Source organism: Nerophis ophidion, linkage group LG20 (assembly GCF_033978795.1).
Source record: "Nerophis ophidion isolate RoL-2023_Sa linkage group LG20, RoL_Noph_v1.0, whole genome shotgun sequence".
In the NCBI taxonomy this organism is placed as follows: domain Eukaryota; kingdom Metazoa; phylum Chordata; class Actinopteri; order Syngnathiformes; family Syngnathidae; genus Nerophis; species Nerophis ophidion.
Window position 1 is genome coordinate 34209097 of NC_084630.1, and position 15756 is coordinate 34224852.

Sequence of the window (15756 nt, forward strand, 5' to 3'; positions counted from 1 at the left end):
GTCTCCTCTTGGATAAAATTGAGTATTGATGGAAGCAAATACAGTCCATCATTGCTTTTTTGTTGCCTGTAGTCTCCTTCTGGTTAAAATATTGTCTCTTTCCAGATCATTGCTGCCCCCAGTCCCCTCTTGGATAAAATTGAGTATTGACAGAAGTAAATGCAGTACATCATTTGTTTTTTTTGTTGCCTGTAGTCTCCTTTTGGATAAAATATGGTCTCTTTCCAGATCATTGCTGCCCTCAGTCTCCTATTGGATAAAATTGAGTATTGATAAAAGTAAATGCAGTCCATCATTGTTTATTTGTTGCCTGTAGTCTCCTTCTGGATAAAATATGTATTTTCGTGCTACGGTGACCCTTAGTGTCTATTTGGATAAAATCTCTCTACAGAGACCTTTGTCCCTCCCCTCAGTCTCTTGAATAAAATGTGTATCTTCCCAGGTAGCTGCAGCCGACCCTTGTTCTCTTTCTGCCCTCAATCTCCACTTGGATAAAATGTGTACCCTTAGAGGTAAATTTTACCTGATATTAGTCTCCTTGGTGCCTCCCTTTTCCACTTAGATGATATTACAGTAGTCTGTAATTGCCACACCGCCCTTAGTCTCCTATTGGATAAGGCAAATATCTTTAGAAGTAAGTACAGGACACCCTTGTTCGCCCCAGTCTCCTCTTGGAATGAATATGTCCCTGTAGAAAAATAAATACAGGACTCCCTCGTTCTCTTGCTGCCCTCAGTCTCCTCTTGGGTAAGGCTTTTCTCCTTAAAAATGTAAATACAGGACACCGTTGTTGTCCCCACTCTCCCCCTTAGAATGAATGTCTCCTTATAGAAATGTATACAGGACTCCCTCGTTGTCTCACTGCCCTCGGTCTCCCCTTGGATAAGACTTTTCTCCTTATAAGTAAATACAGGGCACCCTTGTTCTCCCTTGTCTCCCTTTTGGAATGAGTATGTCTTATTAGACAAAATGAATACAAGACTCCCTCGTTCTCTCACTGCCCTCAGTCTCCTCTTGGATAAGGCTAATCTCCTTAGATGTAAATACAGTGCACCCTTTTTCTCCCCAGTCTCCTTCCTGTAATGAATATGTCTTTTTAGAGAAATAAATACAGGACTACCTCGTTCTCTTGCTGCCCTCAGTCCCCTCTTGGACAAGGCTAATCTCCTTAGAAGTAAATACAGGGCACCCTTGTTCTCCCCTATATTCCCCTTCATAAAAGTATGTCTCCTTATAGGAACACATGACTCCCGCGTTGTCTCGCTGCTCTCAGTCTCCTCTTTGGTAAGGTCGCCATCCTTAGAAATAAATACAGGAGTCCCTTATTCTTTTGCTTTCCTCAGTCTCTTCTTGGATAAAATGGGTCTCCTTAGGGAAGCAACAACAGGAGAGCCCCATTTTCCTGTTGAGTTATGATGTGAAGTAGTCGTACTACACTGGATACTAGGATTGTGAAGTAGTAGTGCTACACTGGATATTAGGAGAGTACAGTAGTATACTACACTGTATACTAGGAGAATGAAGTAGTAGTACTACACTGGATACTAGGGGAGCGCAGTAGTAGTACTACACTGGATATTAGAAGAGTGAAGAAGTAGTATTACACTGGATACTAGGAGAGTGCAGTAGTAGTACTACACTGGATACTAGGAGATAAAGTAGTGCTACACTGGATACTAGGAGAATGAAGTAGTACTACACTGGATACTAGGAGAATGAAGTAGTACTACACTGGATACTAGGAGAATGCAGTAGTAGTACTACACTGGATACTAGGAGAATGCAGTAGTAGTACTACACTGTATACTAGGAGAATGAAGTAGTACTACACTGGATACTAGGAGAGTGCAGTAGTAGTACTACACTGGACACTAGGAGAGTGCAGTAGTAGTACTACACTGGATACTAGGAGTGTAGTAGTAGTAGTACTACTACACTGGATACTAGGAGCGTAGTAGTAGTAGTACTACACTGGATACTAGGAGCGTAGTAGTAGTACTACTACACTGGACACTAGGAGAGTGCAGTAGTACCTTAAAGGGTAAACGGAGGTGAGCGGTATATAGTTGCACAACATTCAGGACGTGCAATATTGTGGACAGAAGACAAGACGTCTACTGCACGTGTACTTTCTACTACAAGTCAGGTACTGGACATGAAATATTGAGGACTAGGACTCCTAGCCGGACAGAGAGATTTCATAGTCACTGGTGGACAGCAGGGGGCGCCCCACTTTGTGAACATTCTTAGCGTTTGTGATGCGAGCCGTCACGTCCACGGGCTTCTCAAAGTAGCTGACCAGCGCCTGCTCGGTGAGCACGGACGCCAGGAACTGCTCAAAGGTGATGGCCCAGTCTTTGTCCACGCCTCCGCCGCGCCGGTTTTGGTCTTGGTCTTGGTCCTGGCCCTCGCTCCTCACCAGCACCGTGTCGTCGGCGATGTCTTCGCACTGCAGCTTGTCGTCCAGGTCGTGCGAGCCGGCGCTGAGCACAGAGTACGACGACACCGACGTGTCGTCTTTGGCCTCGTCGTCAGAGGTGAGCATGGCCGACGACGAGGCGCCGGTGTCTTTGGGCGACGCGTCTTCCAGCTTGATGTCCTGCATGGGCGGCGAGGGCTGGCCGACATCCCCGCCTTTTCCCTCCTCCGCCGCGCCGGGGACAAAGGTGTCCGCCTGGGTCGGCTCCCGGACCCTGCCGGCGCGGCAGAAGAGCTTGCCCACCTCGCCCATCTCCAGCAGCAGGCTGGTGACGGTGGCGGTGGCGTGGTACAGCTGCTGCTCCGCCACGTCCTCGCTGAACATGCTGTACAGCGTCTTGCACAGCTCGATGAACTGGCTCTGCGGGAGAACACAGTCAACAACTGTCGAGTGTGCCCGCGCTCCAGTCCACCCCGCGTGAGTCCGTGAACAGGGCGCAGATCGCCTTCTCTCAAGTTATTCATTATGCCGAACACATTTTATAGCAGGAATAAAACAAAACAATCCAGCGCCTCTCCCGAAAACATCCCGGGACAAATTTTCTCCCGAAAATCTCCCGAAATTGAGGCGGAGCTGGAGGCCACGCCCTCTCCAGCTCCATGCGGACCTGAGTGAGGACAGCCTGTTGTCACGTCCGCTTTCCCACAATATAAACAGCGTGCCTGTCCAATGACGTTATAACTGTAGAATGATCGAGGGCGAGTTCTTGGTTTCTTATGTGGGTTTATTGTTAGGCAGTTTCATTAACGTCCTCCCAGCGCAGTAACAACACACAACAACAGCAGTCACGTTTTTGTCTACCGTAAGGCAGTTCGTCTGCCGTAAACAGCAATGTTGTGACATTCTTAAATAGGACAATACTGCCATCTACTGTAAAAAGCCTTAGGTTAGAAAAAGAGTGGCAGAATAGAACAAGGGTGGACGATTCAACCCTTAACTCAACAATGAGTAGATGAGTGTTATGTGTGTGTATGTGTAAATAAATGAACACTGAAAAGTATTTATTTTATTTATATATATATATATCTTGATTGGTTTATCCAGAGAATAGTGCTCGATACCGTGGTAGAGCGCAATATGTAGGTGTGGGAAAAATCACAAGATCTCCTGATGATTGAGGGAACCCCTCATGAAACAGTTCTGTAGAGATGAAGTAGTCTTGTGATTTTTCCCACACCTACACACACATATATTATATATATAATAAAGTAAATATATATATAGCTATAATTCACTGAAAGTCAAGGATTTCTTATATATATATATATGAAATACTTGACTCTTAACCACGTCCCCTGCCCCACCCCTGACCACACCCCCACCTCCTGAAATCGGAGGTCTCAAGGTTGGCAAGTATGGTTAACAGAGACATATATAATAGTCTCCTTTTCAGGTGAGCGAGGATGCTAAAGGCAGTGCCTTTAAGGCAAGCCCTCGATGTTGTTATCCGGGTGGAAATCGGGAGAACGGTTGCCCCAGGAGATTTTCGGGGGGGGCACTGAAATTCGGGAGTGTCCCGAGAAAATCGGGAGGGTTGGCAAGTATTATTGAAGTGGGTGTGGCTTTTATTAGTATTATACTGTGACTGCAGCAATGGTCCCTTAGTCGTTACAAAAGGTTAAGAAGCCGGGAAGTGAGTTCCTACCTGATTCAGCTTGGGAAGATCTTTAGCGTGCTCCGTCTTAGACTTGCTCTCTTGGTTCCACAGTTTCAGGTAGTGTCGGTAGTCGGGGTTGTTGAATTTCTTCACTGGAAGACGAGAAAGTAAAAAAAACGCACAGTGAAAATGACATTCTTTCACGTGGTCCAACGAAGCAAAGCATACCACAATTAGCACAGTTGTGTTTTTCACGCCAAGAATGCCAAGAAATCAGCGTGACATTCGGGGTATAAGTAGTAAATAGTGTCCTTTTGTTTATGGTGCCCCTTGTCTAAAAGCATGAATGATGCTTTTTTTTTTTTTTTTTTTTAAAGAGCAAACATAAGAAAGAACATTGTTGGCGTTGTCGCTCCGAATAAGGCACACTCCAAAAAGTCAGTCTTCAAAAACAAGAAAAAAAATACAAAAATGGGTATTTTACTTGAACTAAGCAAAATTATCTGCCAATAGAACAAGAACATTTGGCTTGTCAAGACTTTCCAAAACTAGTAAAATTAACCAACCTCAATGAACCCCAAAATAGTATATTCTCACTAATAAGTGCACTTTTCTTGGTAGAAAAAAAATATGAGACCTTTTTGCTCAATATGTTGAAAAATATTCCTAAATTAAGTAAATGCTAGTGGCATTATCTTGACTTAAAGAAATTCCATCCATCCATCCATCCATCTTCTTCCGCTTATCCGAGGTCGGGTCGCGGGGGCAACAGCCTAAGCAGGGAAGCCCAGACTTCCCTCTCCCCAGCCACTTCGTCTAGCTCTTCCCGGGGGATCCCGAGGCGTTCCCAGGCCAGCCGGGAGACATAGTCTTCCCAACGTGTCCTGGGTCTTCCCCGTGGCCTCCTACCGGTTGGACGTGCCCTAAACACCTCCCTCGGGAGGCGTTCGGGTGGCATCCTGACCAGATGCCCGAACCACCTCATCTGGCTCCTCTCCATGTGAAGGAGCAGCGGCTTTACTATGAGTTCCTCCCAGATGGCAGAGCTTCTCACCCTATCTCTAAGGGAGAGACCCGCCACACGGCGGAGGAAACTCATTTGGGCCGCTTGTACCCGTGATCTTATCCTTTCGGTCATGACCCAAAGCTCATGACCATAGGTGAGGATGGGAACGTAGATCGACCGGTAAATTGAGAGCTTTGCCTTCCGGCTCAGCTCCTTCTTCACCACAACAGATCGGTACAACGTCCGCATTACTGAAGACGCCGCACCGATCCGCCTGTCGAGCTCACGATCCACTCTTCCCCCACTCGTGAACAAAACTCCTAGGTACTTGAACTCCTCCACTTGGGGCAGGGTCTCCTCCCCAACCCGGAGATGGCATTCCACCCTTGGGGCGAGAACCATGGACTCGGACTTAAAAAAATGATTACTTTAAAAAAGTACTTTTATACTGTGTTGATGACACAGCTTTGCAACAGTTGATATTCTAGTTTCAAGCATGTTTTACTCAATATAGGTCATGACATCTCAGCAACAAGCTGTAATATCTTACTGAGATCATTTAAGACCAAAACCGTTAAAAGAAGAAAAACACAAACATAAAATCTGCTTAGTGAGAAGAATTATCATAAAAAAGCAAATATCACCCTTATTTGAGATATTTAATTTTATTTAGATTTCAGTTTTTGCAGTGTAATCCACAAGGTTCACTGTGCGCTTGGTATTTAGTATAGATTCAGTTCCCTCCTATGCAACTGGCTGCTTGACTTCCTCAGACAGACCTCGGTCTGTGAGAGTGGGCGACAACACCTCCAGTGCCAACTCCCTGAGCACCGGCTCCCCCCAGGGCTGCGTCCCGAGTCCGTTGCGGTTCATACTGAAGACCCATGACGGATGGGCCAGGTCCACACAACAGTAGTGGGCCTCGTCCGTGACAACAACGACGTTGACTACAGGGAGGAGGTGGAACATCTGGTTGACTGGTGCAGAACCAACAACCTGGTCCTGAACGCCAACAAGACCATCGTCGACTTCAGGAATGCAGATCGTTGACAATATGACCCGGTCCCTACACACCGGAGCTCTGGTAAAAAGAGCTCAGCAGCGCATGCACTTTTTGTGTCGGATGAAAAAGAGCACAGTTCCCCCAATTGTCACCACATTCTACAGAGGGACTATAGAGAGCCTACTGACCAATTGCGACTCTGTCTGGACTGGAGTCTGCAGTGCCTCAGACTGAAAATCTCTGCAGAGAGTGGTGAGGACAGTGGAAAAGATCATCAGGACTCCTCTTCCTTCTATCTGAGAGATCGCAAAAAAGCCGCTGCCTGACCAGGGCTCAGAAAATATGCAGAGACTCCTCCCACCCCCACCCAGGACTGTTTTCACTGCTGGACTCTAGAAAGAGGTTCCGCAGCCTCCGTAGCAGAACTTCTAGGTTCTGTAACAGCTTCTTCCCTCAGGCCATAAGACTCTTGAACGCATCATAATTATCCCCTCAATTCCCCCCAAAAATGGATTAACTCGCTGGAATATAAAGACAATATAACATACATCCATAAACATGGATGCAAAAGTGCAATATATTTATCTGTACAGCAATCTATTTATTCATATCTGCACCTTATTGCTCTTTTATCCTGCACTACAACCAGCTTATGCAACAAAATGTTGTTCTTATCTGTAATGTAAAGTTCAAATTTGAATGACAATAAAAGAAAGTCTAAATCTAAATAATCCACAAAACTCACTGTACGCTCAGCCACGTGTGAAAGCATCTTTTTTATATAGTTAGTACGATCGCGGTAACTGCCACTTTTCACAAAACTGCAGGAATAAACAAAAAAACAACTCCACAAAGTTAGGAAAGTAATTACATTGTGTCTTGTGATTAAGCGACCATACACACAAATGGTCCAAAGTGTGAAAGCAACTACTTTTCCCCCACGCTTTGAACCTTGCGGCTTACAAAACGGTGCAGCTAATTTATGGATTTTTTCTCACTAATGGCCATCATGTTTTGTATTCAACCAATAGAGACACTGAAAAGGGGTGTTATTGTTTGTGCCATGGCACCGTCTTTTGGATGAGTTTGCTAACTGCAGGTGATGCGGGTTGAAAATGTACTTCTTGTTAGTGCCTTAAACCGGAAGTATAACCATCCATAGCGTTTCTGTTTGAAAGGATTTTTCATTCGTTACTCCACGCAAAGTTTGCAAGTTTTACGATATAACTAAAACAATTCTTACTTAATAAATGTGTGATGTTTGCTGGAGTGTTTTCATGCATATTTGTACGTGCTCTCGTAATGTAATGAAACTGGCATTGTTAGCATTAGCAACTATGCTAACATGTTTACAAAAGTCTGTGTTAGTATTATTAATTTAAAAAGGCATTATTTTAGTATTGTTTCAGTTTTGTAAATTCACCAAAATGTCACTGTTGCGTCTGTTTAGCTGTTCGGAGAGCTTGCTTCTGCAGCTAGTGGGTCCATAGACATGTTATAAGTAGACGCAGCATTGGCTGCTGTGACGCGAGAAATTGGGCCGCCATCTTGAAGTGGTGATGAGGAGCCGGCGAGCAGCCTAAACTGACAGTTGACAGGTAGAAAACAAAGATGGTGTTCAGCGTTTTCCTGCTGTTAAAAATAGGAATTGGGAGATTACTTTTCACAAGAAAGATTTAACATTAACGTACTATTGGTTGTATTTTGTGAAAAGAATATTACCACAGAGTTGAGACGGCGCAAAGATCTTCAATAGTACTGAATAAACATTTACAAATTCTTCTGAACCGGTATTTATCCGGGCCTTATGGTCCGGTGCGACTAATACATGTAAAAAGGATTATTTCTTCTCAAACTTGGTGCACTCTATAGACCGTAAAATCCGATAATAATCTCCCCCCCCCAGTTGTTAACCACAACTGCCACCTTGCACTATACTGCAGGAATAAACAAAAAGACTCAAAGTACTCCACAAAGTCAGGAAAGTAATACAGTGTCGTACAAGGAGACGACGGTCCAAAGTGTGAAAGCAACTACTTTCCGATCGATGTTGCCTTACCTTTTTCCGTTTTGAAAGTAACCCTGACAAAGCCGTCATCCTTCTCAATTCGGTTCTTTGTGTCCTGACCTGAGGAGAGAGGAAATAGTGGGTTTTAGCCTGGACTCTCTACATGAGGTCAACAAGTGAATGGACAGACGGTTGTGTGATGTGACAAACACTGATTGTGTCATCAACAGAATATTACAGTGGAACCTGTTCTGTGATTCTCCTTTACTTCAAAATTCTGAATGTTTCCCCTTGGAAATAGAATTAATGGCTTTTAGGGTCATAAAGTTCTTATTAACTGTACAGGAAATGTTTAAAAATAACATTTGAATGCAAAAAAGTTAACTACTGTACAGTCAAATAAAAGTAAGATGAGGTGGCGACTTGTCCAGGGTGTACCCCGCCTTCCGCCCGATTGTAGCTGAGATAGGCGCCAGCGCCCCCCCGCGACCCCAAAAGGGAATAAGCGGTAGAAAATGGATGGATGGAACTACTTATCCTTTCAACACATGATATTAATTCATATTGTAAAACAGCCAGACCCTTCCATTTCCTGTTCTATGGTTATCATCACATTTTCAGTCCAATTCTCAGGGCTTGGGTGTCAAACTCATTTTCATTGACGACCACATCGCAGTAATGGCTGCTTTTTTATTTTACTTTACATTATGCATGCGCGTAATAAGTGAAGTGAATTATATTTATATAGCGCTTTTCTCTAGTGACTCAAAGCACTTTTACACAGTGAAAGCCAATATCTAAGTTACATTTAAAGCAGTGTGGGTGGCACCGGGAGCAGGTGGGTAAAGTGTCTTGCCCAAGGACACAACGGCAGTGACTAGGATGGCGGAAGCGGGGATCGAACCTGGAACCCTCAAGTTGCTGGCACGGCCACTCTACCAACCGAGCCATACCGCCCCAACCGAGCAATAACCTGTGAATAATCATGATTAATCGAAATGCATTTATTAGATTTTTTTATGTATAACTTGCTTTAAAATCATAAATAAATCATATTTAAGATATTTAACTATTGTTTTTTATCTCCCAAAAATAGTTTTGCAAGCCTTTAATTATATATTAAAGTTTGAACTATGCATTTTTTTTTCTGTCAATTTAAAAAACGAATGTATTTAATTAAAAAAAAAATGAAAAAAAAGTATTTCATTGAAACCCATTTTTTCCAGGCTTTCGCGGGCCACATAGGATAATGTGGCGGGCCAGAGTTTGACACTTATGACTTTGGGTTTCTCCTTAATGTAATTTAATTTATATTACTTTTTTTACTTGAAAACACAATAAAGTAATATAATATATTGTAGAATAAATTACACAACGGCCGATGCTGTTTTTACCTTTTATTACCAATCTTACGATAACAAATGGCACAATTCCAACAGCTTTTACCTCCAGTGTACACACTTTTGTCTCTGGGAGTCCACGCTTCCCCACCAGACACACAACGTCACTACCTCATTCTCCGCTAATCACCTTTCAGGCACGGATGGTGTGTTTGCAAACATGGGAAAAACTTACTTCAAATCCAAACATTACGACCAGCAGGCTGTTACGGTTTAATGTTCTAATTCACTTACATTCACTATGTGTGGTTTTCCTTGTAATAAAAATACGTCCATCGCACCGGTCGCCCAGTGGGTCCCCTCCAAGGTTTCTCATTGTCATCCCATTGGGTTGAGTTTTTTCTTGCCCTGATGTGGGATCTGAGCCGAGGATGTCGTTGTGGCTTGTGCAGCCCTTTGAGACACTTGTGATTTAGGGCTGTACAAGTAAACATTGATTGATTGAAAAATCCATCTTTTAAAAATATGTTTTTTGGTTATCTACATGCAACCACAAGGGGCTTTTCTCATTTGTAACATAATTTCAAAAAGTTTCATTATATTTTTTATACCGAATAATACAACGTGAGAATCCGTTTGAATGAAGAATCGTGTTAAATCAAGAGTCAATTGTCACTTTAGGGCAGGGGTGTCCAAACTTTTTCCACTGAGGGCTGCACACTGAAAAATCAAAGCACGCGGGGGCCATTTTGATATTTTGTCATTTTCAAGACAAATACACTATACCTTTTTATTTTTTTTATTTTTGGGGCTTCCTCAAGTTAGGTCCTAGGGACCCAGAAGGGTTTCACTTTTAAAAAAGGTTCAAAACAAGTCATATATTATTTTTTTCATAAAACCCTTGAATCTCTAATTGTACTTCATTATTTTTATTACATTTTACGAGCTTTTTGTCGAAACCCTATTTTTTGGGTTGAATTTACAAAATATAAAAAAATTTTCCCAAAAATATTTTCAAAGTGGAATATTTGATGTGAAGTAATTAGATCCCTAAATTGGTCAATAATTCATAGCAAAATTGATATGAATATATTATTATTATTTTTATTTTTTTTTTCAAATCAAAGACAGTTATTAAATTCCACTAAAATTCTTGGGGATCCAAAAGTGCCCCACTCATAAAATGGTCATGCTTTTTTAAATTTTTAGTTTTTTTCATTCAACACTTAAATCTCGATATCAGCCTTAGATATATATGATACCATACATACACTATATATAGAGTGTAATTATTGTAATATATTTATTATAACATTCAATAGAATAATTAGTATAATCGGTATTAGTATATAATTAGTATGTATTTTTTTTAATAATTTTCATATTTTTCAAAGTTTTATGTTTGTTGTATTTATGTCCTTTTTGTCCCTAAATCAATCAATAATTTATAGCAACATTGATTTTGATTCATTATTATTTTTGGAGAAATTATGAAAAAAATTGTGTTATTAGAGTCAACAATGCAACTTTTTCTTGTTGCATTTCACCTTGTTGCTCTTTTATTCCACTTTTTAATGTTTAAAAAAAAAAAAATGTTTTAGTATTTTTAGAATGATGTGTTGCGGGCCACACTTTGGACACCCTTGCTTTAGGGAATCTGTTTGGGATCTTCTTTTTAAAGCGATTTATACTTGTGTAAAAAATATAAAATAAAAAAGAAGCCACATTTCATGGACCCCCTATTGAAGACCCCTGCTTTAAAGAAATACCCAAAAATATATGATGTGGGACAACTGTGATGAGAAACAAATCCTTCCCATGCATTGTTGTCATAATAATAAAGTTAAAGTGCCAATGATTGTCACACACACACACACACACACACACACACACACACACACACACACACACTAGGTGTGGCAAAATTATTCTCCGCATTTTAACTCATCCCCCTTGACCACCCGCTGGGAGGTGAGGGGAGCAGTGAGCAGCAACGGTGGGCGCGCCCGGGAATCATTTTTGGTGATTCAACCCCCAATTCCAACCCTTAATGCTGAGTGCCAAGCAGGGAGGTAATGGCTCCCATTTTTATAGTCTTCGGTATGACTCCGCCGGGGTTGGAACTCACAACCTACCCATCTCAGGCCGGACACTCTAACCACTAGGCCACTGAGTAGTAATAAATCCAATTCATAAGGATATGTCATGGTAAATAAACTACAGAAACATGGCTAATCCGCCCTGAACAACGTGAACATGTGTCACAAAGAGCACTAATCGGAATAATGGTACCATAAACATGCTGACTTCCTGTTTGATCCTTCTCTAAAACGCATACAAAGAGACGAGTTATGATGCCAGTTTTTACCTAGCGATGTTTCTGGGGTGATGTCTTCAAAGAAGTACTGCGTGGCCTCGAAGGCGGAGTCAGGCTCCTCCTGTTCACTCGTCGTCTCTGACAGAAAACAGTATCGTTTCAGAGAACCCACATCACAATCACAAATATTTCCTGTCGTTGAGGAGAACAAGTCTGGCGTGGGCCGACACTCACCAGGGAGAACGTGCGTCTTGTAGAGGAGCTTCAGCTTCTCTGTGAGGTCCCCGTGACATAGAACGCCTGCAACACACCAACAAACTGCGTTAGTTTGGCACCATCGTGGACAAGGAAAAAACTGGTTGACCTGATGCATACACAACAAAACTTCAAAAAAGTGGGTGCAGTACTTTGCAACAACCAGTGGAAGCGCTGTAGATTTTGTCTCTACTAGTTTACTGTCTAAATCACGGGTCTCCACACTTTTTCTGCAGGCGAGCGACTTTTCAATTGACCAAGTCGATGGGATCTACCTCATTCATATATATCATTTATATCTTTTTATTTAGAAAAGCGACATTTTCGTTAACAAGTTGAAGGTGTTGAATGATAATAAAAGCATTTTTAACATATATAGATTCCTTTCTTTCATGAAGACAAGAATATAAGTTGGTGTATGACCTGATTGTGATGACTTGCATTGATTGGAATCAGACAATAGTGATGATAAAATCTACATTTTCAAATGGAGGAGAAAAAAGTCCTTCTTTCTATCCAATACCACATGAAAGTGCTTGCTTTTTGCCATCTTATTCGTGCAGCTCCCATACTCCTTTTTATACACTTTACAAGAAATAAATTGGCGGCAAACTTCGTAGCTTGCCAGCTTTCTGAGACTCTTTGTCAGGTTCAAACACTGATGACATCTATTAAACAGACAAAGAAGCAAGGAATTAAACAGAGACAGAATTCAATTTAGCTCAATTGAGGAGAACTGTACTCTTTGTACAGTCTCCCACCACGCTCTGACGAAAGATTGTACGCCTCCTCTTTTATTTGGACTTTCCCTGATTAAAGTTAAAGTTAAAGTACCAATGATTGTCAGACACACACTGTGTCCTCTGCATTTGACCCATCCCCTTTTTCACCCCCTGGGAGGTGAGGGGAGCAGTAGGCAGCAGCGGTGCCGCGCCGGGAATCATTTAAGGTGATTTAACCCCCAATTCCAACCCTTGATGCTGAGTGCTAAGCAGGGAAGTAATGGGTCCCATTTTTATAGTCTTTGGTATGACATGGCCAGGGTTTGAACTCCCAACCTACCGATGTCAGGGCGGACACTCTAACCACTAGGCCACTGAGTACATGGCATTACATGGCAACAGCTGTTTCTAAAGGAACGGGGTCGTAAACAGCCGATACCATAGGCAGCAAAACAGTTCAAGGAAAAGGTGCCTGGAGGGGAGTCAGGTCCTGCTTCTTTTTCGCTTTGTAGATCTCGGGTCAAGATAAAATCTTAATGTGGAAGAAACTGACACCTTCATGTCGCTTTCCATCCAGCTTTTGTCCTCTTGCCGGGAACTCATGGCAACACAAAAGTTTTGTGATAACTTAGATACAATTATTCTCCATTTTCTACCGCTTATTCCCTTCTGGGGTCGCGGGGGGCGCTGGCGCCTATCTCAGCTACAATCGGGCGGACGGTGGGGTACACCCTGGACAAGTCGATACAATTATTCTGACACTCTTATTTTGTTAGTGCAGGCAGGATGAAGCAGCGCTTTTATTGTGAAGACAGGAACTGTGCAGTCAGTCTCTAGAGTTTTGACGGCAAGTACGGTGCAAGTCTGTTGAAATAAAAAGTGTTTCTCGCCTTCCTGTCAGTCATTTTCTCTTAATAATGGTCTGGCAGCAGCCAGTGTCATCTAGCCAGACTCTCGGGTGCCGTGAATGTCAATCAAGTGACGTCATAATGAAGATTGATGATCGCTAATTTTTAGGTCTATTTCGTTAATGCCTGGCTGGCGATCGACTGACACACCCTCCGCTAGCTCGCGATCAACGTAATGGGCACCCTTGCTATAAAAGAAGCACAGCATAACCTCCGCTATGGCACAACTCCAGGCAGCATGTTAATATTATTATTATTATTATTAAGGTTTATTTGAAATAGTCTGTCTATCTGTGTTGGCCCTGCGATGAGGTGGCGACTTGTCCAGGGTGTACCCCGCCTTCCGCCCGATTGTAGCTGAGATAGGCGCCAGCGCCCCCCGCGACCCCAGAAGGGAATAAGCGGTAGAAAATGGATGGATGGATGAAATAGGGACGGATACAAAAAACAGACATCTGAAACAGTTATCCAATGTATGCATCATAGTGTTTGCAGCCAAAGCTAATTTACAACACTTGTCCCCAACAACAACAACATAGATCCAACATCATTAAAATAGGAAATAAAAATAATAATTTAAAAAAATGAGTCGATAATAATGATAGAAATAATACAGACAAAGTGTAAACTAGATAAAAACAATGGATCCAAATGACATGGAAACAGGAGTTCACAACATTCGAGGAAACATTTCCAATTATATTGCAAATAATGACTTACCTTGACAAAAACAACAACAATGGCATATTAAATAAAATTAAAATAAAGAATGTAAGGCTTCACGGTGGCAGAGGGGTTAGTGCGTCTGCCTCACAATACGAAGGTCCTGCAGTCCTGGTTTCAAATCCAGGCTCGGGATCTTTCTGTGTGGAGTTTGCATGTTCTCCCCGTGAATGCGTGGGTTCCCTCCGGGTACTCCGGCTTCCTCCCACCTCCAAAGACATGCACCTGGGGATAGGTTGATTGGCAACACTAAATTGGCCCTAGTGTGTGAATGTGAGTGTAAATGTTGTCTGTCTATCTGTGTTGGCCCTGCGATGAGGTGGCGACTTGTCCAGGGTGTACCCCGCCTTCCGCCCGATTGTAGCTGAGATAGGCGCCAGCGACCCCAAAAGGGAATAAGCGGTAGAAAATGGATGGATGGATGGACTTACCTTGACAAATATATGATGATGTGATAATTTGACCTGCCTGTGCTCAGGTTGACTTTAGATGCACATTTTTGTTCACTGTTTTTAAAAGGCAGACAATTTTAAGAGGAAAAATAGCCTTTTGGCTAATTGAGGTATATTTATAGCAATGTTGATTAATGCAGTCTCTGTCAAATAAACAAATAAATGAATTAAATCAATTTAATACAGTGGGACAACTGTGATGAGAAACAAATCCTTCCCTTGCATTGTTGTAATAATAATAATAAAGTTAAAGTGCCAATGATTGTCACACACACACACACACTAGGTGTGGCAAAATTATTCTCTGCATTTTAACTCATCCCCCTTGACCACCCGCTGGGAGGTGAGGGGAGCAGTGAGCAGGCTTGTTCATGCGACGAAGCCGGCCTACTTCTCCGCAGTCTGTAGTCTATTGCCCCCCAGGCTGTGGTGGCCGAGTTACACCAATCCTTACACCTGCCCCCCTTCCCCGGATCCCTTCCCCTGGAGAGTCACCACCCTAACAAATTTTCTGGGGGAAACACTGTTTTACCCATTGACCTTTTGTTTTGCATTTTGAGTTGTTTGACAGAAACACGATTCAGATGATCTGCACCGTTCAGATGACCTGACAGCAATAGGGGTGTTCAAAAGTCGCCCCGTAATCAGTGCACCTACCGAGGCCGTTGATGAACTCCCGGAAATTAATGAAGGCGTCCCCGTTCTGATCCAGCAGGCGAAAGAAGCGCGCGGCCAAGGGGTCCGAGTGGGCGCCGTTGGCCCAGGGAAAGAGGAGGTTGAAGAGGCCCTTGAACTGCTCCACGTCGATGCGGTACTGCTCCAGGTAGGGCAGGCTGGGGTCGTGGCGCTCGGTGGGGTTGCTGCTGCCTCCCCAGTAGCAGCTGGTCAGGTGCTCGGCCTCGGGGAAAACAGGCGGAGATTAAATGGGAAATGTTTTCATGACAGA

General features: G+C 42.9%; 1 protein-coding gene across 1 annotated transcript in view; it reads right to left on the reverse strand.

Moving 5' to 3' along the window:
• Window positions 1-15756, reverse strand: part of tbc1d9 (TBC1 domain family, member 9 (with GRAM domain)) — a 104945-nt gene that overhangs the window by 942 nt on the left and 88247 nt on the right. The window contains exons 16-21 of the mRNA XM_061881065.1: window positions 15468-15708; window positions 11985-12050; window positions 11802-11888; window positions 8145-8213; window positions 4125-4228; window positions 1-2839 (exon numbers count right to left, since the gene is read on the reverse strand). The exon at window positions 1-2839 is cut by the window's left edge and continues 942 nt beyond it. Of these exons, the coding sequence (XP_061737049.1) occupies window positions 2180-2839; window positions 4125-4228; window positions 8145-8213; window positions 11802-11888; window positions 11985-12050; window positions 15468-15708 (1227 nt within the window). The 3' untranslated portion in view covers window positions 1-2179. The remainder of the gene's footprint in view (window positions 2840-4124; window positions 4229-8144; window positions 8214-11801; window positions 11889-11984; window positions 12051-15467; window positions 15709-15756) is intronic.